The sequence below is a fragment of the Ochlerotatus camptorhynchus genome, unplaced genomic scaffold (genome assembly GCF_037179485.1).
Source record: "Ochlerotatus camptorhynchus isolate MF236.1 unplaced genomic scaffold, CSIRO-AGI_Acam_v1.1 ptg000087l, whole genome shotgun sequence".
Classification (NCBI taxonomy): Eukaryota; Metazoa; Arthropoda; class Insecta; order Diptera; family Culicidae; genus Ochlerotatus; species Ochlerotatus camptorhynchus.
The window spans coordinates 2,887,572-2,910,511 of record NW_027040577.1 but is presented as its reverse complement, the minus strand read 5'-3'; the positions used below and the strand labels follow the sequence as shown (position 1 = coordinate 2,910,511).

Genomic DNA, 22,940 nt, shown 5'->3' with positions numbered 1-22,940 from the left:
CCGAAATCGTGGGAAATCGTTCACAAGCACGTATTGCACATCCCATCTGGTAACCAATAAGCCCACTAAATAGGATTGATTTTGCTATATAGAGCTAACATACGACAAATACAGGACTTCGGCACATTATTAGTCGGATTATTATCAAGCAGGTCTGTTGGTTACTTTGGATTGCCCCCCACTTCCTTTCCATCAGCATAATCGACGAATTCAGAGTTGTGCTTTCACAAAATTAGAAATTTTGATCCATGTGACCCTGAGTTCAATATTTAATCATAATCTGCTACTTCAAACAATCAAAAATTCGTCCATACAAGCAGGATCATAATTCTAAATTTTTATTTGATAGCTTACTGTCTGAATTTATCCGGCTCTTAAGCACACATTGAGGAACTAGAACTACAAGTATTCATGATCAACCATAACGAATATATATTTTGTATACGAGTAACCTGAATGCAACGTATAGTTCGTCTAATTTTACATTGCAAATGTTATGCAAAATTAGACGAGTCATACACTTAAAAAAATTATCACATATCTAATGGATGAAATCCATGTGAATTTCACATAGCTTTCCTGTGATCACATAGCTGCAAATCCCACCACAAAATCACATGAATATTATAAAGCCGATGAAATTCATATGAAAAATCATATAAAATTAATGTGATCGCATAAATGTTATGTCAAATTCAGATGAATTCCATTATATTTTGATTATGGATGAAAATCATGTGCGTTTAAAATGGAAGCTACATGAAAACTATTTTCGGTGCACGTTGTATTCGGTAAATTTCCCGGAAATGTCACCCATCATAGTGATACGCCAATGCACGCCGCCGCCACCGAAGCAAAAATGAGTTCTACTCCGCCGCCGCCGTCGGTGAAAGGACCGGCGCACAGGTCTATTTGTACCATGTATATGATGAAAACGATAATGATGCCGATAGGGCAAACTGTTTTGGGCAGATAACATATGTTTCAGTAAAAACCTCTGTTTAAACAATAGCAAGTTTTATTGGAATGAAATCAACGGTAACATGTGAAATACGTAGTGGTAACATGAAAAACTTAAACACTATCAATCATAAAGAGGAGGAAAACGTAGGATCTATAGTTGCTCCTCTTTGATGACCGATTTTCCGTCATGGTCTCGTGATACGCGATAATAACTGCAAGAAATACAAATAATTATTATTACCCATTACAACACAGAATCACAACCAATATGGTAACATGACTGACGAACTCAATATGTCTTTTTCAAAAGAACGTATTTTATCAAATACTAATATCTCACGCAAACTAACAACACCATCTTGTTGGGAAAATAATGACATTACCCTTTCTGGTGGTGGTGTTAGTTCGACTAATTGACGTTTGAACATTTGTTTACAAGAAGATATGTCCCTTTGAAAAAGTTATCGCGATGTGTATATTCCATCCAAAGGCAAATAAAGAATCACAAAAGCTATCAAATCCGCCAGGCACCGTACCTGTGTTCTGTAAACTTACGTATCAAACTTTTCCAATTTGGTCACAAAGTCCTCATCGTGGGTAATGATTACCAGCAGAAAGTTCCCATGTTCCCGTTCCGTTACAATTCGGCGCAAGCTTTCACACAGCGAAGCAATGTTCTCTCTGTCCAAATTAGTCGTCGGCTCATCCAATGCCATCACCCCGCAGTTGTTGCTGAACGTCTCAGCTAATGCCATCCGGATGATCAATGAGGCCAGCACCTTTTGGCCGGCACTGCACCGACCTCGCATATCAATCTCTACATCATTCTTCGCTTGAACTACGCGATAATGGTACTGCCTACGTTTGTCCGTCACTCTGTCCGGCTTTGATTCGTCCTCAGTCTTGATACGAATGTAATCTATATCATTTCCACGGTAAATATCTCTCCAGAGGGAGTAGATAGATCGATTGATTTGCTCCATCTTTTCTGAGTGGTACTTCATGAGTGCCCATTCGAGAGCGTTGCGGTACTTCAGTATATCGCTTATAATTTTCTTCAGCACCACTGATTCACTGTATGTCTTGAGATAATTTTTAACTGCGTTCTTGAATTCCGACCGATCTAGCTCTTTTTTCAGCGCTTTGCCCTGATTTTCCAATTCGGCGATCTGTCCGGTTGTTTGACTCTTTTTGGCCTGAATCGTGTCCCGTTGCTCGAGTAGTTTGTTCCGTTCCTGTACCACATTCGGCGCATCCATGTCACCAATGCTCTGCATTAGAGCATCAAAGTTTTCTTTGAGAGTGGAAGTTTCAGTCTGAAGTTTCATCAAATCACGGTTGTCCAGATAGTCACGCTCCATCATGTCCTGATTCATAATGTCTTTCTTAAGTAAATCGATCAGTGCAGATTTTTCCTCAATACCAGCTGTAACCTGTAAGATTTACAACAGTTTAAATAACAAGTAAGATTACAACATACATTTTCCACCTACCTGCTTCATTTCCTCGCTAGTTTCTTGCAACTTGCGCTTCATTTTCTGAATCTCATCTGCCAAATTTAGCCTTGACAAAGTTTGCAACTCCTTTCCCAGTCGGCCGATCTCCGCTTCCATTCGTTTAATCTCCTCCAACTCAATCTGCGCCTTGTTTAACTTCACTCGATTCTCGTTCTTAATCTTGACTTTAGCATCCTCTTCCTTCAACAAGCTCTGCTTCACTGGTCCGAGTTTATGTTCCGTCTCATCCATTTCCCGCTGGCAAGTGGTAATCTTTTCCCCCAATTCCACCTCTTTGGCTTTCTTCTGATCCAACGACTGAACAGATTCCTGCAGCGCGATCTTTTTCTCTTTCATTTGATTATACCGTTGATGAAGGTTGTTCAATCGTTCAGTTTCCTCGTCGATTTTATTTTGCAAGGCATCGATCGAAATGCGTTCGCTTCGCAATTCGCCACGGACCGCTTCTCGTTCCAATTTCATATCCTCGAGTGAAGCGGACGTACCCTCTGGTGTCTTTTCGGCCAGTTCGGCTTTCAAGGTCTCAATCCCCTTCGTCATTCGTTCAAGATCTCTGGCTGATTCGTCCAGAATGCTCATGTCACCCAGCATAGAATTGATCAGCTGAACGTTCGAATTGGGTTCAAGGATCGACATTTGGCTTTCCTCCAAGTCCGAGGATGCTTGGGATAGTTTACGCTCAATCACCTCCAGCTGCTCTTTAAGCTTCGGTACTTCCACCGTTTGTTTATCAATACGCTCTGAATACGGTTGAAGAGCCAACAACTGATCATACTTATTCTGATCGGATTTCAACATCCGCTCGAGAGCTTCAATTCTCTCCGGTAGCCGGCGGATTTCATCCGACAGTTCCGAACCAATGTCCTGCACATCAGAGCCACCCATCTCCTTGTGGCACACAGGGCAGCATTTGTCGTCTTCGATACGGGAGAGGTACTTTTTGTAGAGAACTTCGGCCGACCGGTGCTCTCCGTGTTCCAGATTGTTTTTAGTGATTTTTTCCTTTAGTTTGGCGAGAACCTCTTCATACGGGTTACCCTGACAGACGGAGTAGATTTTCTCTTTATTCTCGGTCAGTTCACGCTCCACGCGGTCCAGCTCGCGCTTCTGAGAGCGACGCGTTGTTTCCATTTCGGTCACGATGGCTTGCGATTTGCGCATCGATTCGTTGAGCTGCTTGATCTGTCGCTGGAGGTCATCGTACAAGTTTTGAACATTGCGCTTGTAGTTGCTGTCGATAATTCTGAAATAGGTAGTTGAAAAGGCATAGATGAAATTAAACCTAAGAAAAGTTTTTGATCAAATTGAAATACACGGGTTTTGGGCTGGTTATTTGATGTTTAGGGGAAGACGAAGTGCGGCCTTGAATGATATTTGAATATATAGGGGAAATGGCTCTAATGTTGGCCTATGGATCTAAGATTGGGCCCATCGCTAAAAATCTGCTATTTATCAATTTTATCTAGATGAACGCGTTACTGGGACGGTACTGATGGATTTTTTGGACGCTATTGAAAATTTAGTCGATTGCTGAATTTATGTATGGGCCCAAATTAGGGGCATTTAGGCCGAGATTACATCCATTTCCCCTAGAATGTATGTTCACAGTCCTAGAAAAAGTTTAATGCTTCTGAAAAATAGCAAACATTTTATAATCTTGGACATTTTTTTTTCTAAAATCTTGATTTTTTTCGAAGCCTCAGAAAATTTGTGAGAGTCTATGACTATTTCAAGATCATAATCAAGGTAAAAAATAGAAATTTTATAATCTGGAAAAATTTTGAAGATAACGAACCTGAATGTCACTGAGTTGGAAAAACAAATTGAACACGCAGAGAAACAAGGCGTATTAGAATCAAATACATTGCATTTTTAATTCAAACTCATGCTGTTTTGTTGAATCAAAGAAAAAAAATCTTTGTTTCTAATGTATACTGCCTATTATAGCATATCAGTCCCATATGGATTTTCGTCAATTTTGAGATAACAACGCTATCCACTATCAATTGGCATCTACATTCATATTATGTGGGGCCTCCCTTAGCTCAGTCGGTAAAGGCGCAGCTACAAAGCAAGACCATGCTGGAGGTGGCTGGGTTCAATTCCCGGTCCGGCCTAGGAATTTTTCGGGTTGGAAAATTTCTCGACTTCCCTGGGCATAGAAGTATGATTGGACTTGCCACACAATTATTCCAATGCAAAAATGGTACAGGCATCGAAAGCTCTCAATTAATAACTGTGGAAGTGCATATAGAACAGTAAGTTGAGAGCACGCAATCAGCTAATATGCGATATGCAATAAGCTTAAAATGCGAAGAAGAAGAAGAAGATTCATATTATGTGATAAAACTATGGACTTTGATCATGAAAAATATGAAAACAACATCAAGTCAGTTTGTCCCATATCAGTCCCATCTTGCTTCATTGTGACAGATTTTAACTTGAAAAAGTATCAATAAATTTACTAAGATTTTTCAAATATTTACATGAGAATTGCACTTCGTAACTTCGACTGTCATTTTCTCAATGCCTACTTTTTCCATATGGGACTTATATGCGATTATAGGCAGTATAGCAGAGTTCATTCTACAAAGTTGTTATTAGAAACAAAGACCTTGCTTTTTGATTAAAACAAATCTTTTGGAAATGATCTGATTTTTTGTCTATGTGTTGACCGCCATTTTATTACATCACGCAAACAGAAAAAAAAAAATGGATTCGTCAGAGGAAGATGTGCTTGAAGAGCTGGAGGTTGAAACGCTGGGTGCAGAAGATTTTGAATTTTTGAAGTTATTGAAATCATTTGGTTTGAGCGAAGCAGTAATCGGCGCTTTCATAGGTAAGAAAATTATAATTTAATACATTTTTGCCATTTAAATAATTGTAATTATTTCAGCGAATCGATACACGATATCCAGAAAATCATTGAGCGGAAGGAAGTGGAGGATCTTATTCAGCAGCCATTTTTAGCGGAAAGGACAAACTGCATTCATGCGTTGAATTCATGGAGAAAAAGCCTGGTAAGTGATGTTTAATCTTCAAGTACGCCCAAATCTGATTTCACTTTCTAAACAAACAGAATCTTCCACCGTTAGCTGAATCAACATCTTCTATTTTTTCACATGCGTCGCTTGCGCTTCAGCAGTCAGATGTAACGAGAGCTAACTGTACAGTAACTTATTTGATACAAACATCCGCAAGAGGCCAAGCAATCCTGAAAAAATATGATACACATAAACATCTTACAAGATCTGACAAGCGCATCATAACGCAAATCGTGGTCGACGAGTTTAAGGACCGTTTTTCCAAATTGACTCCCGACCCTCCCGACGAATTTCAAAGTAGAGCAGTTGAGCTGCGTTTACTATTTCCGAGTGAACCACAGGTATGTTTTTCAAATGACACTTTTTAATCACCAGTTAAACTAATTTTCAGTTCATTATTTCAAGAGGAACATATGAAAACGTCATATCAGCTTCTTGTAAACAAACATTTGTAGGCCTTTTTCTCGTGAACCGAAGGTCACCCACGCAAACCAACAACATTATCGGGTAGGGGAAACTTTAACCTTCCGGATGTTGGTTTCCGTGGGTGACCTTCGGTTGACGAGAAAAGGGCCTTCAAACCATACTTATGAGCTTACTTATTACCCTGAACTTAACCTCAGTAATCCTACAAATAACAATTTACACTAATCATTGTATTTCATTACTTTTTTAACAGGAAAGTTGGTATCAACGTACATGGACGACGGATAGTTCTGGTCGGAAATTAAAATTAAGACGACAAGCCAAAGGAACGTTACGTGACCACAACATCAACTACCGAGAAGCGAGAGAACCGGAGAGTACTGCACACAAGATATCTATCGTTAAAGTATCAGAAAATCTTGGCTCTACGAACGACATTACCCAGAATGACTGTATGTTTTATAATGTCAACTATGTTTTTCAATAATAGAAAGTTTTCTCTCAGTAACAGAATATCAACGAACCAAAAAATGGATTACCCACAATCAGGATGACTGGGACGAAGTGCGAAGTAAGTGGAAGCAAACAACAACACAAAGAATATTTGAATTAAACATTTTGTACGACAATTTTCCACAGAGATGGCGCTGTTCCGCTGGTAGGAAGTGATAAAAAATCCCCATATAGAAATTGAAAGAAGTGAGAATATTTCGCTTTCGGTGCATATTCAGGTCAAAAAAAGTGAACGACAACCTAAAGAAATTAATCAGGGACTTTGTCGTTCAGTTTTTTCCCGGACAACAAGCTACAATTAATTAAAAATGATTTATCCCCATACAATTTTACCTGCTTTACTACCAGAGAGCCAAAAAAATTCAAATTTGAGAGAGAAATTCTCTCTCACTAGCTCAATCTCTCAATATGCCATGTATTTTGTTGACACTCGATTTGTGATTTCCCTTTCACAGATTATAAAATAGAGTACCTGACAGTACAAAACATGTCTGATACTTGTATATATGCATTTGCATAAACATTTGAAGTCCCTCCTTTTTTACATATTCTGCGCAAAAGATAATTTATGCCCCGCCCCATACATAAAAATCGGCGGGAAATTCTGTGAGGGGTGAACTATTTTGTGCGCAGAATGTGTAAAAAAGGAGGGACTTCGAATAATAATCTAAATGCATATATAGAGGTACCAGATATGTTTTGCACTGCAGTGTCCTCTGTAAACAATTACAGGAAAACAGATTGTGTGTAGTTTCCGATAGATGTCACCGCAAACAACAGCAGTGACATCTGACGGAACATGAATGCAGAAGCTTGACAAAATGATCAATTGTCTCAGAACGAAACTCGAAACGCTGCTTCCCTTCTGGCTGAGTATCCTGTTTTAAGACACCACCAGGCCTATCAATAGATTCAAATCGATTTTCAACAACGGTTCCCGGAAAAGGAAAAACTCCTTTTCGATCGTTGGGAACTATTTGTCAGCGAGGTTTATCCAATTTTGGAACTGGAGATAACGGATACCGTCGGAAAGAGTTTACTACATTTACTAAAAACAGCCGACATTTCAAATGGTAAGTTAAAGTGTAACTGGAAATTTTAATACTACATAACCTATAATGCAGTTGAACGCATAATTGACCCCAAGGTCATCTCAGCGTTTTGTAAACCTTTTTTTAGGGGTAGGGGAAACTTTACCCTTCCGGATGTTGGTTTGCGTGGGTGGTCTTCGGTTGGCGAGCTTTACAAAAAGCTAAGATGGCCTTTTCACATGTTCCTCTTGAACTATGCCCATCAGCAGAATTTACACTACCCGCCATAAGTATGGAGTCGCTTCAATAAGTATTACAACTCAAATTGAATATTGCAGCACCCTCAAGAAGTTTGGCATTACCCTGCACCCTACTCTGTTCAGGTTTTTAAACTTTTCAAGATGCTGCAATATTCAGTTTGTGTTTTGCAATACTTTTTATATCGATTCCATACTTATGGCGGGTAGTGTAGGTAGATTGATCCAATCTGGGATTCAATACAATAATGTTTTTTTTACAGATGGACGAGGACTAATAACCACCTGGCTTTTGAATCACATTTTGCCAAGTCCTATTCTCATGTTGCCGAAAAAACAACGCTGGAAGCCGTTAATTATTGAGTCACGGGAGAGCGTCGCAGTTTTAGTGAAAGATTTGGCAGAGCTCCAAACTATAAGCTTGCCAAAATTTTCCAATCATTACAATCGAGAAGTATAGAGCTAGCCCCATTCATAGTGATTCATGGGGAGGACCCAAAAAGCCCTTTATCATTTTCTGTATGAAACAACGTGGTTTCATACAAGTTACCAAGCTTCATAAAAGCACTTGATGTGTGTTTGAAAATTTACAAATCATATAGCATTGCTTTCCCACGTCAATCATCGTCAGTTTGGAGCTTGTTGGCAAACCTGTTATTCGACTTTGAGGTTTCTCGTGAACAAACTCACGTTGTGGCACTGTGCACTTCACTGCGGAATAGTCTTCAACAACAACGACAACAATGATTCGATGTGTAGCACCGCGATGTAGCTGGACATCGCAATCGGTCAATCGTTTACACGACCATTTAAACAAATATCACGGAAATCTGGACGTCTACGAATGCAACATCGGAAATTGTAGAAGGAAGTATAGCGTTAAATCTTCATTCTATCGGCACTTGAAGAAACACTTTGAAGAAATCAGTAGCACGATAGATGACAACGCAGCACAACATCATTTCAACGGAGATTCTTTTGCATATGGCGAAACACCTATACTACAATGTAATATTGATAAGGAAATCGATGCTGACGTAGAATATATACCACCACGCGCGACTCGATGAATCCAGCCATCCTAAATATGATGATCAATCAAATGGAGAATGTATCTATTAGTTTTAATTTAAAATATTTAAGTGCAAACACTCTTCCAAGGAAAGTAGTATTCGATATGCAAAAAGATATGCAGAGCATGTTTTTTTTACCCACTTAGTAGCATAGTTGAACAGATGGAGTCTTCGAGGTACATAACGGCTGAACGAAAAACAATGTTTAACAAGATACTCGGAGATATGTGTAACAGCGATACAGAGCATAAATTCGTGGAAAAACTGAAGGTGAATAATTTGTATGTAGAACCGAGGGAATTCGTAATAAGTAATGAATTACACGCCCAGGTATTCCGCATTTATATTTAGCATAAAATGACTAATGACCCTATTACTGGTAATACAATCATTTATTTTAAATAATTAAATATTTGATAACTAAACATAACATATTTTTACATTTAGCAATTCTGATGCCTTTGAAGTTTCAACTTCGGTAATATATGGAATCAGATGGTGTAATGGATACTATATTTCACAACTTAACGCCATCAAGTGACGGATACATTAGAACCATGATTGACGGTGACCTCTGGAAGAAACGCACAATCTACTCGACGAATAAGTTTATAGTACCGTTGAATTTGTTTTTTGACGATTTTACAACTGGTGATACAGTTTCATTACATGCAGCCACAACTTCTATTTGCGGCATCTATTATTACGTCCCCTGTTTGCCTGCACACATTCTGACAAAACTTTCGAACATTCATGTTGCTGGATTCATACTGTCGGAGGATAGGAAAGAATTTGACAATAAGCATCTTTTTCATAGTCTTGCAGATACACTGATTGAACTTGAGACTAATGGAATAGAGATACACATTAAAGGAGACATAAAAGTTGTTTATTTCATGCTAGGTTTCATTACCGGTGATAACTTGGGGCTTTCCGGTATTTTAGACTTAGTTGAATCCGTTCGTGCCAATTATTATTGCCGCATATGTAAGAGAAATTGACATCAGAGGGAAACTGATACTATCGAGTATGCAGAAACTTTCAGAACTGTTAAGAGCTACGATGAAGACTTAGACATGGATGATGTATCACTAACTGTTGTGAAAAAAGAAAGCATTTTCAATAAGATTCCGTCTTTTCACGTGACATTTAACATATACTTTGATATGATGCACGACCTTTGGGAAGGAGTATGTATTTATGGATTTTTTTTTTCCTCTGTTCGGGACATAAAACCACTGCGACCAGTAATTTGATCTATTGTAGTATATCCCGTGTCCTTAGTTTAGTGCATGTCGTATTACTCCATCACTATTGAGAAATGATGAAGTATTCGGTTTTGATACAGTTGTCATTCTTGCCTTTATCGCAAGGAATCGATTCTAATTGAAAGGTCCCGCTATTTATACCCTTCGGAGTGTTGAAACACCCTCCAAAGGCGCGCCCCTTTGTCAGTCAAAATTGGATTCCTTAGCAAAAAAACAAGACATGACACCGATAATGACCATGCATCAGAACCCTAGTCTTAACCACTTCAAACTAGGAAACAACGAATAGAAGATTAGGAATCACATAGGTGAAGACTAACTAACTCATTTTTTCCTTGTTTCAAGATCATCCTCGGTCCACGCAACCCGAGGACTTATCACTATCAACAAGGCATAAAAAGTAACAAGGACTAAGATGTGTTTCTTTGATTACTGTAAAATCCTGTTCCCCTAGTTTGAAGTAGTCAAGACTAGGAATCGGTGGTAGATCTTACATCCCGTAACGTACCACGAAAAGGTGATCTACCCACGTTACGGGGCGATTTATGGATTAGGACATTATTTGAACTATTTTATTAATATTAAGAAAATGTTCTCTCTTGAGGAATTCAATTTTAGAAAAAATACATTTGTTTTCGGAAACCTTAATTCGTCCAATATTCCAACCGATATTAAAGAAATAAATATATCTAAGAGTAAAATCAAAATGACTGCAAGCGAAATAAAAACGTTAGTCAACCTCATTCCACTAATTATAGGAAGATTAGTGCCAGAAGAAGATGAGGTTTGGAAACATTTATGTTTAATGCTTCAAATCTGCCACATTCTCATGCTGCGTGAAATTCCAACAGAGTACCTGCAGATTTTGAAAAAGTATTCACAGTATTTGACATTGTTTAATGACACGCTAAAGCCCAAACACCATAATTTATTGCATTACACTACATTCATATTACAATCAGGTGCTCCTCGACATCAATGGGCTATGCGAGGTGAGGCAAAACATAGAGATTCAAAACAGTATAGTAGAGCTACCAACAACAAAATAAATTTATGTAAATCTCTAGCAATTAAAGCCGGATACAAATTTGCGTCCAAGGTGATGAATAATAGTTTTTTGGAACCAACAATAGATTTACGAGAATCCAAAATATTAAATGCGCCAATTTGCGAAGAACATAAGTCCCTGTTGAGTAGTTATGGTACGATTGATAATAATGTTTTACGATACGTGGATAAATTTAAAAAGCAAGGGATGATTTTCAAGCCGAATGTGCGCAACCTCATCAGCATTCATGAGTTAGAGAAGATAATACTAAACAACGACGAACAACTAATTTTAATTTGCTTCAATGTTCACTCCCTTGGGTTTAACGACCATTTGCAGCCATTTGAGGTTTGCAAAACTACTGAGAGAAAAATAATAAATAACATTCAAAATATTGCAATGAAAACGATTAATTTACACAAAGTAAATCAAAAATTATTATTCAGATACTGTAATTTTGTAAGTATAATAAATATTGTTTGACATCCTAAAAATGATTTTAATTGTTTGATTTCAGCTAAAATTAAAAGAAACAATATGGAAAATAAATCAAATATCAGGTTATTTACATCAAATGTATTTTTTTTTAAATCAACAAAATATTTTCTTTGAAACAAAATCTTTTTTTTTTGTTTCAAAAAGAAGCGGGTGATTGAAACAAAATATATTTGTTTTAATTCAAGAAACGTCATGATCAGCGAATCCAAACACATAAAGCAACCAACGATACAGACAAAACGGTTGCTACGACTACCATGACAAACTCGCTCTATAACATAGCTCGATCCGAGTGGTAAAAGGATAATGATATATTGCTTGGGGGCTGTTCATAAACTACGTAGACAGTTTAGAGGGGGGGGGGGGGGTTGACAATTATCCACGGCCCATACAAATTTTAATATTTTTGTATGGACAATTGTCTACGCAGGGGGAGGGGGGGATCAAGAATCCCAAAAAAAAACTGTCTACGTAGTTTATGAACAGGCCCTTGCCTGCTTTGTTGCAATATACACGGATGAGGACATAGCTTGATATGAATCGAGAAAAGACATAACAAAAAATTCCCATTAACACACGTGTATTATCTTCGGCTCTACTTCGTGAAGCAGTTTGCCAACAATTTGCTCGTTTCCTTCTACCGCCCCGAGTGAGTTGTGTCGCACGGGCTGCTTGTCATGAAAAAGAACGAAGAAGATTATATCAATATTGCTTTGCACTTTTGACATAGCGTTATTATTCGGTTCGTTGATCGCTTGTCATTTTGTCATTTGGAGATATTTTTGATTCCTTGGTCATGATAGAATCAAAAAAAAATATTGTTGAATGTGCTCACAGTCACATGGAAAGTTGATTCTAAAAACAACAAACATTTTTTTTTTGAATCTATTCGCATTTATTTTTGGTTCAAAGAAAAAATCTGCATAGGCCCTGGTCTACAATATTTTTTGTTGATTTCAATGAGATTTATTTTTAAAATTAAAAACCATTTCTCTGCGTGAAATATTAGAGATTTCTTCAACACCAATTTCGCAGTTCTAGCCTGTTCGCAACCCTATTTTTAATAAATCTTTTTAACGCAAATTTGGTAGTGGTGGTGATGTGATTTGATGTGGTGTTTTTAAAGGCATATTATTTACTATTTATTTACTGGTTGTAAATATAAATATGTCACATTAGATTTCAATTTTGTTTTTAAATAGTGACTTTTGGATGAAAAAACTTATTTTTAGTGACTAACTTCAAAATAGTGACCTAGTCACTAAAAAGAAACCTGCCACCAGCCCTGTAATTGCGAATTCATGTCTTTTCGGGTTTGGAACCAGTTCTAACCTATAGTCGCTATAGAATTTCGATCTATCAAAAAGCGGAACCAATTCAATATATTTTAGACCAACAATTGAAAAGGTACTATCAACTTTTATAAACAAAACGTTGATTATTCTTTCCTCACTAATCGAACGCAAATTACCAGCATCATCGGATAAGGGAAACTTTCCTCAACCCAAAGATGGTGTTAGTTTGCGTAGGCGAGCATTGAGTCACGAGAAAAGAGTTTCCGAAATTTTGTTCGCAATAGCTGATGCGCTCTTTTCTGTTGTTGGTCGTGATTTGTTCGATTGATTCCGATATTTGACAGTTCAATTGGTTCCCAGGATTCTATCCGCCAGACTATGAATATAGCGACTATAGTTCTAGCCCAGTGCTAGACCGAACTTTTTGTTAGGGCGAACCTCAAATTGTGGTTTTATAAACAATCCACATACTGACGTTTGTCAAAAAAGCCAATCTTGATACCCGATCCAGATTTGAACAAATGTGGATTATATATAACGCACAATCGCCCCCCTCTTGCCCTTGAAAACATCTTACATTCATAAATTTGTTAATTTTGCCATAGAAAGCCAACAACAAGAACGAACAACTAAGATAGGCTCTTTTGACATTTTACGCGAGATTATTGTTGTTATTGTTATTGCTCAGTTCACACCCTGGCCGGCTGCTGCCTACCGATCTGCACTTAAGCCAGGCATGAACCTACGGAAATTTGTCGTGGCCTATGCTAGACCGTATAGCATAACGACTTTCCTTTGGGACGCAGGTCCCAATAGCGTCGGATTAGGGGATAGTAAGAGATTGAAAGAATAATCCAAATAAACTTACTTGTTCGGGAAAAGCCGCTTCAGGTTATCCGAATGTTTGCTCCGCAACCGTTTGAATTCGGCTTCCCTTCCGTTCAGTTGCTGCTCCTTCAAACTTAACTCGGTCGCCTTTGCCGCAATGGCATCCAACGAGGAAATGAGTTCCTCCACCTTATCCAGCTTAGTCTGAAGCTCCTCACGTTTTACCTTCTTCTCTGCTAGATTACGCCTCATTCCATCAACATTCGAGCTTGCCTTCTGACTCTCGTAATCCTTTTCAAGTTTTTCGATCTCGCCGACAAGTTTCTTCAGCGTTTCCGCAGAACGCTGGATGGTTGCGATCTCCGACTGAGTTTTAGCCTTCTCCCTGACGAAATCCGCTACCATTTGACCCTTCATGCGAAAGTCCGCCTCCAGTTTGGTTTTTTCCTCTCGCAACTTATCGATTGTCGTCTGTGCTTTATGATCCATCTCATCGTGGCTTTTGGCCATCGCCTGAACGGCAGTTTCTTCGGCTCTAATGCCGTGTTTGATTGCTTGTAGTGCTCCTTCTACTTCGGCTCCTCCTGCCTCGTAATCACCGCCAGATGGAAGCTTCAAGCGTTCACAGAGATTTACTATCTTATTAGCTCGATCGCCGCTTAAATCTTGCTCCTGTTGGCGTTTGGCAATCAAATGAACCCGGCGGGATTCCAAGTCTTGATTCTTTGATTGAAGAGACTTGTCTTGAGCCTTGCGGGAGCTCAAATCCGATTCGGCGTCTCGAAGCTCCGATAACTTTGTACTTTTCGACTGCCGGAAGGTACGAATTTCGATTTCCAACTCTGGCAAAGATCCTTTGAACAGGTTTTGAATTTTCGAACGAAGTTGATTCTGCTGGTCTTCCTTAGTGTTGATTCTGTGAAATAGAAAGATTGCATTATAAAGTTTTAATTGATTCCATAAGTAAATGGCTGCTTACTTTGACTTGAATTCGATTTCCTGCTGCTTCAGCTTAGAATAGTCTCGCTCGATCTTGGCAATCTGCTCCAATCGGGTGTTAATCGGTTTCAGAGACCCCTCCAAGCTTTCCACCACCCCTTGTTTGTCTTCTCTGCTTTTCTCCACCTTCTGTAGGTGCAAATGTTTAATTTCGGCCTGGCTTTTGATATTTTCCAGCAATTTTAGATCTCCTGCCTTCTCCTTTTGCCGGTCATTGTATTCTTTAGATATCTTAATCAACTTCTCTATCACCCTGTTGTATTCAGTTGTTCCGAAAATGGCATCAAATTTCTTTTTTAACTCTTTTGGTTCCTCCAGTGGCCAGTTTGAATCTTCCTGGTGGCAGAAAATTACGTTGTTGATAATGGCTTTTGATACTCCCATGGCATCACACATGTCATTGTTGATATCCGTTGCTCGCGGGCGCGACAAAGTGGTCTTTTCTCCGGATGTAGCATTTTCCATCGTTACAGCCGAATCCAACGTTTCGAACTTGGGTTGCTGTCCTCTACCTTTCTGGGAAACCTTCATCGAGCGAGTAGCGGTTACACGATTCCCAGTAAAATCCTTCACCATCAGCTTGACCTGGCCCATACTCTCGACGGTGCTGAAGATCTTCGGATCGTGAACGAACGCCTTGCCACGATCGGTTCCGGGAGGAACTTCTCCGGTGAGCCCATACTTAAGACACTCAATGATTGTAGTCTTACCACAACCATTCTGGCCAACGATCAGCGTTAGAGGAGATTGGAACTTGATTTTCTAGTTGAAGTAAAGAAAATTATACAACATAGTATACATTAGCATACATATTATAGGTTTGCAGGCCTTTTTCAATGATGTTACTCACCTGAACATCTCCGCTTTCAACGCCGAAACTGCGAATGCCACGAATTTCCAATTTTGAAATAGTGGACATCGTTACGACATAAAACTATCGCTGTATGCTGGAGTTCAATCGAATATAAATTTACTTACTCCTTCACAAGTCCACAAAACTAATTATTGCTCAACAGCAAAAATAAAACACGATAAATCCTGACTTGCCGGTTGATGGATGAGGATTCTTGGAGACTGTGTGTTAGTGTGAAACATAGAAAATAAACGCGCGAATGTTGTTTTTGCGCAATGACCCTGTAGAGGTACACCAGAAAAGGAATTTGTTGGTATTCGTAGCAAAAAAGAGGAAAACAAACGATGCTGGCGAACACTGTTCTAAAAATTTGGCATTAAAAAGTGCAGTTTGACGTCACAGAAGATATACACACCCACAAACCTATCATATATTATGAACAGAATCACCCACGCAATGAGCTGCATTACCGAGGTGAAGCTGGAAAAAAGTACCCAAAATTAAGTTCTTTTCACTCATCTCGGCACTATAGTGCAGGCACCCAAAAGTAGGTAAAGCGGGTCAAAGTAATTTTCATTTACTTGTGCGCAGCTCGTATGGAATTTTCCACTGGCTTTTTAACCAATAGTAAGTTACTTGTACCCAACAGTAGGTAAATATGATTATACTCAACGTTGGGTTCCCACACTTTACTACCCCTGTTGGGTGGTTTTGCTCGTCCGTAACTGGCCGTTGGGTACTTTTTTCTTACCGTGTGAATAGAACCCCTGTACGATACATGCAATAAATGACGTTACGTGACGTTGATTTTTTGGATTACTAATACAACTATATTTCACGATCTGTCTCACCTCTTTCTGTAGTCATTGTCACCCACCCCCTTTCAAAATTTGAGCAACTTTTGAAAATGAGCACATGCGCAGGGCGATCACTGTTGATTCAAATTATACACTCAAAAATATAACTAATCGGAAATAGAATAACATTTTTTTGCTTTTGTTTATTAAGCTTCCCGAAAAAAGAAATAATTATTTAGTTGAAGACCCTAATAAAAAATAACCATAAACGAACGACAACCCAAATCATTGAACTATTCCACAAATGGTTTGGATGATACCCAGAACACGTCGTTAAGCAAATTAACCATACAATTTTTATTAGGGGATGCTAATTTCAAATAACAGACTACACGGAACCAAATTTTGTTCATTTAAGTTAAAAATATATATGTTTATTAAATAAAAATATGAATAGTTCAAAGTAAATTAAAAACATGTTTTCAACAAAAATATATATGTTTAAATTAAATTCAAAAGCATGTTTATTTCAACAATACATAATGTGGGTAATCAATTTTTAGCGTGTCCTTTTTCCTTCTTGTTTACATTCGGCAAACTTAACCGAAAACCGAGGGGCAATTCACTGCTCTCGAGAATGAATCGAAAATACGTAAATGAAAAAAATACACAAAAATTCATCATTACTCGTCATTACTCAAAAAAATGCAAAAAAATACAAAATTCGGAAAAAATACACATTTATTCGACGAATAATAAAAATACACAATAATTCGTCATTTGCACGAAAAATTCGAAAATATGTTCAATCAAAACGCTGAATTTGAACAAAATGCGTAAATCTATTATTTTGTATTTTAATCCGAGCTCGAATCACAAAACAATGCATTTATGAGTAGAATTTCACCCATTTCTAAGAAAGGTGGCTTAAATCATTTATTAAATAAAAAAAACATTAATGAGTAGTTGTGACCCAATGAGGTACAGAGAGAGGTGAAGCAGATCGTGAAATATGGTTGTATTAGTAAACCAAAAATGAACGTAAACGCAAGTAGTGACGTCACTAATTGCTTGTATCGTACAGGGGTTTTACTCACACAACTTAACCGATTGCTTCACCTCGGTAATCCAGCTCATTGGTTGTGACCCACAAATAAGTACCGATTATTCCCCAACAAACATTGAATGCTGAATATGAGCTTATTCAGGCAAACATTTACTTCTTCAGGTAAAAAATTGCTTATTCAGCTTTTAGTCAGCTAAAATTGTTTGTTGGGTCATTAATGCGTAACAACCTTGGTAACAGATGCTTATTAATGCGTAATGAGCGAGAATGAGTTTATAAGATAAGTCTCTATTCTCTAAAATGGGTTAGATTCTACTCATTAGTGGGTATTTTAAAGTAACCGTGTGTTTTGCACTTGTCAAACAAAACGTCAACATTGTGAGTTTGATCCTCGGTTCGACAAACATTAACACTGAAATGACAGAATACGCTTATAACTGATTTTCAATTCATTAATGCATAAAAATACACTTTTATTTTTCTAATACACAGAAAATTACATATATTCAAAAAGTGCAAAATAATACATTATTACACAAAATATACGTTTATTCGATAAAAAAATACTTCAATACGTTCATCAATGCGTTGGCCTGAATCGAAAATACACAAGTGAATCGCCCCTCGCCGAAAACGGCCTGCAAGCGGCGAAACCGAAGTAGAGGGTCCGGAAACCAACGCAAGCAAGTGTTCCAAGCTCGACAAAACCGGTGGAACATCACAATATTAACGTCAATCCGTCGTTTCTGATGCCGATCCCCATATCATCCTCACCCCCCACCCGACGTCGAAAGAAAAACAGATCATCCCCGAACACTAAACTTAGAAAGAGGCCGGTATGAGGACCAGCGTCAGAAACGAAAAATGACGCTAAAATCACAAAGTTTCACTGGTTTTACTGAACTGGATCGGATCGGACACCCACCCCGGATCCAAACATCCACAGACTTTCCATAATAGCAGAAATTTCCATTTATTTGCTATCCATTTTATTTTGATTTTTTCAGCATTCAAATGCTAAAATAATTTCAAAATATGTTTGTTTATTACATAAAAAGCATGTTTAAAATAAACACATTAATTTTTGATAGCATATAGTTTTCAAATAAATCAAAAATATTCACGTTTATTTTCAACACGAATATTTTTAAAATAAACGTAACATTATTTTTGTTTTAAACATTATTATCAATGGATTCAAACATAGAATACGTTTGAAATCAACCTAGTTTATGTTTACGGCCAGAAAAAAACTGAGTTTACGTTTAAATTTACCTCAAATATTTTTGTTTCGACGGTAAATTATTCTGCGTGTAAAGTGGTAATTTGTATACGATAGATGAGGAGATGAAAGTATAGAATTGATACACGGTAACCAGCGTAAACACATAAATGAGTAAAAAAATACACATTTTTTAAATATCAGTGCCAACATTTCAAAAGGGCGTAATTGATTTTGTAAACAATGGCTTTAGCCGTGGATTTCTCCCTAATAAAAGTTCGCCTCTCCCAATTTAAAAATGCTAGCTGGTAAAGGTAACATTCCTCTATCTACTGGTGTCATTAATCTTCATGATTGAGCTTTTATTCACGAGAAATCGAAGGCTAAAGCCATTGTTTACAAATGCAATTACGCCCCTTTAAAAAGTTGACACTGATATATATGCAGCTGTCAAAAAATGTGTAAATTTGGAGATCCTAAAATGTGTAAAAAAATACACATTTTAAGAATGTAGTACCAGTCAAAAAATGTGTATATTTATACTCATTAATGGGTAAAAAAAAAACTTCAAACTTTGCTGCATCCTGCTTTGTTGACGCACGCCATTTGCTAAATTTTCAGTGTACACTACTAAAATTCCACACATTTTTATTGACGAATTTCCATGTGAAATCAGAATCACAGAATCCACCCAGAAGCACACATGAAATTTATTAGTCAAATGAATAGTATGTGTGGTTACACATGGCTTTTTTGTGTACACATATTAAGTATGTGTCCGACACATAAATATCATTTGTTGATCACATTGCAAAAATTCATGTGTGGGACACATAAAAACAATCTTTGAAATTTTATCAGTGTAGATTAATGGAGGAGCTACGGTCCAAACTGGACAGTGCACAACGATGGACATGCTAGACACCATCCCTCTCCAAAGGGGAGTTTGGTAAAGAGAGATGATAAAACTGATTTGTACCTTCCTAAAAGTTGTCTAGCTCCCTTTCTACTTCTATATGCAATTTTCACACTCCGATTCAGGAATATTTATTTGTATCTTTATCATCCCGACCCCCAATCTGTTGGCAATTTCCAACAGTTGATGTGCTGAAAATGATTCAACAGTACTATTCCGGAATACAGTCAACTAAAGAACCGAATGCAGAACTTAGAATCTGCACTGCAGGAAGAGGAAACAGTAGAGGAGCACACGTTGGATAGTCCTTTGGGGACCAACGCACAAAGAGAGAAAGCAGTCCTACACACACAAAATAAGCATTGATAAAATTAAAAAGTCCGTTCGAAAATTAAAATGTTTGCGTTGGTTCTTTTTGATAGAAAGCGGTTAACTTTCAATCCGAAAGTCAGCCAACCATTAAATCAAAAACTTTCAAAATTAATTGTTCTTCTGTCAAATGAACATCTTGGCAGTGTTGGAATTAAAAGTGGATTCTTGTTATTTCAATACAAACTTTTGGATTTGGATGGTGATATAATTAAAACGCAGTAGTGATATCGTAACCAATGAGGTACAACCAACAATCAATACGAAACTAACGATTTTAAATTGGCTCACCACTTTAGTAGCCTATTGGTCCCAAGCAAACGATAAACGTACCCTATTCTAGTCGAAATTCTAGTACTACGCAATGTTTGTTTTGATTCGCTATGAAAGTTTGACAGATAAAATGAGGGGTTATTGGTTTTTCCTATGTTTCGAGGGGTGGTTCGACAAGCTTGGGACCGAAGATAGTACCAGAGGTGAGCCAAAAAGTTGAGCACGTTTCTTTGGGACCTACTTGTCTTAGAGTTACCTCTATGGTTGACTCCACCCCCTTTCGTTGTTTCACAGTGGTTTTCCGCTCAGGTCATGCAGGCCAACTTTTACATTGAAGGCAGAGGCTATAAAGTACTTCAATAGGGCTTGATACTTCTCTGACAGAAATTGGATTACGTCGTTTTCCAGCGGCACGTACTGAAAAATGTAAACACACCGTCCTTGCCAATTTAGCAGTCTGATATAAAAAATAATCTATAAATCCGGAACTATAATATTGAAAATATTGTTTTTACTATTTGGAACAAGGGGTAAATCCAAGGGGTGGTCACTCTACACACTTATTTTGCGCCAACAATTTTCTCAGTGTACCTCAGTGTGCCACAGCTGTACGGGTAGTGCCAAGAAGTCATTGAACTGACATTTATTTGCTTGTGAATAATGCCTTGCTTGGCAACCCGATATTTTAACAGCTCTTGTTTTTGTTTTGTTTTTCAATGTTTTCAAAAACGACACGGACTCCCGTTGGGACTTTACACTGGATGCATCCGTCTCCAAGGATGCCTGCAACGGACGAGCTCCGTTGCTACACGATCCTTCCATCTTCGGCGGAAGGCCGACCCCGCACGTTAATCATTAGTCAACCAGCCCTTCTGGGAGCCGGCGGAGGAAACGGATTTGCACCGCACGAGTATCATCCGTCGGAAAACTGGAAACCAACACCGACCGGAACACACGTCGGGCTGATGAAAGACGCACCGCTGACCCAAAACGGACCAGTCAACTTCATTCAACCGGCACAACAACAGGGCGCAGTGATGATGGTCTACGGACTCGATAACAACACAGCCAACACCGATAAGCTGTTCAATCTGTTCTGTCTGTATGGAAATGTTGTCAAGATCTCGGTCAGGATAAAGTTCCTGAAGACCAACGAGGGTACCGCTATAGTCCAGATGGGAGACGCCATCGTAGTTGAACCAGTCGAACGCAGCATCCAGCACTTGAACAACATCGAATGAATGGAAATGATGGTAGCAAAATTCAAATTGCATTTTCCAAGCAGAGCTACTTTTCAGAGTCCACCAACCCGTACACCCTGCCAGACATTTCGATCAGCTTCAAGGTCTACAGCGCCTCCAAGAACAATCGCTTCTCAGGCCAGCAAAAATCGCATTCTCCACTTCTTCAATACCCGTATGCCATCCGAGGCTGGGCTGCTGACTGCATTCACCACCAAGGACTGCCACCCGTCGCAAGTGCGAATGTTCCCACTGAAATTGGAAAGTTCCTCGACCGGATTGGTCGAGTTTTCAAGCACCCCAGCAAACGCCATCATGAAGTGCAACCACAGCGTGGTCGATCACAAATGCACAAAATTCCCGTTCATTATGAAGTTGTGCTTTTCCTCATCCAAGAAGATGAACGGTGCGTGGAGCAACGAGAACACGTTAGCTTTGAAAGAACGGAAGTTTGTTTTTCTGAGAACAGAAAGGATTTTCCTTTTTCTGTGTGGTTAATTTTATAATTCGTAATTATAGGTAATTTCTTATTGTGTTAGTTGGAAGTTCAAAAAGTCAAGAGAGTAAAAATAATTTGTTGAACTAGGTATTTGAGATTTTGCCAAGACGGTCCTCCAACATTATACGTTGAACGATGGAATGGTTGGTGTAGCAGCAGCCACCGCCATAGATGTATTCGAGCAGTTCGAATAGTCAGATAGTATAGTTTTTGTTTGGTTGTTGACTTTCCGATTAAATCTCAAGCACCGCTTGTCGAGACCGGACCGAGATTTCCAGCGTCGGCCACGGCTACACGAATTAGCGATGCAGCTCCCATGGCTGCAGCTGCTTCCAATGCTGTTGCTGCTGCTGATCCTTCTGGTGGTCCGTGTCCTCTAAAATTCGCCAAAAAAGACGGACCAGCAGCAGCATTGAAAGCAGCCGCAGCCGTGGGAGCTGCATCGCTAGTTCGTGTAGCCATGACCGGAAACCTCGGTCAGGTCAAGATACCGATGTCAGCTGTTCTTCGTCTGGGAGGAAATGTGGATGCGACTGCCGTCACGGGTGTAACGATTTTGAGAATCCATGGTGAGACTTGGTGGAGATTCACGATTGTTTTGAAAATAATTTGATTATATTATGGCAACATCAATAAAAAATTTTGACACATGCACACTGCGCAAGCACAGAAAAAGTTCAGTGTTGCCAGTAACTTTAAAGATCATAAAAATTGTAACCATGGGTGCCAAACAGTACCAATGACTTCGCCCGGATTGTGCCCAAGTTTGATTTTGGCACACTGTGTAGAGTGACCAACCCCTTGGGTAAATCACTTTGCCATCTTGTGTTAAACACAGCAAAAGCACATTTCGACGCACTTCAGACACCCTTCGGCCTCAGGAAAAGTTAACTTTTTCATCATTTTGGCACCACTGCCAATAATGTTTACGTTTGATGATTTTA

At 38.6% G+C, this 22,940-nt stretch overlaps 1 protein-coding gene and 1 pseudogene across 1 annotated transcript; one reads left to right on the top strand and one right to left on the bottom strand.

The window, feature by feature from the left end:
- Positions 1-1,037: 1,037 nt before the first annotated feature.
- rad50 (DNA repair protein rad50) lies at positions 1,038-15,783 on the bottom strand. Its single transcript, XM_065218481.1, has 6 exons — positions 15,611-15,783; positions 14,741-15,522; positions 13,802-14,677; positions 2,457-3,723; positions 1,519-2,396; positions 1,038-1,175 (listed from the first exon to the last, which is right to left on the bottom strand). The coding sequence occupies exons 1-6, from the start codon at positions 15,677-15,679 to the stop codon at positions 1,115-1,117; spliced, it is 3,933 nt and encodes a 1,310-aa protein (XP_065074553.1). The 5' UTR covers positions 15,680-15,783; the 3' UTR covers positions 1,038-1,114.
- Positions 5,193-7,630, top strand: LOC135698495 (uncharacterized; annotated as a pseudogene).
- Positions 15,784-22,940: the final 7,157 nt, after the last annotated feature.

Excerpts from the sequence above, each read along its gene's own strand:
- rad50 (XM_065218481.1), bottom strand. The coding sequence starts at position 15,679 with ATGTCCACTATTTCAAAATTGGAAATTCGTGGCATTCGCAGTTTCGGC. Across the intron at positions 15,523-15,610 it reads TTGAAAGCGGAGATGTTCAG|AAAATCAAGTTCCAATCTCC; the intron begins GTGAGTAACATC and ends TACTTCAACTAG. Across the intron at positions 1,176-1,518 it reads AAATTGGAAAAGTTTGATAC|TTATTATCGCGTATCACGAG; the intron begins GTAAGTTTACAG and ends TATTTCTTGCAG.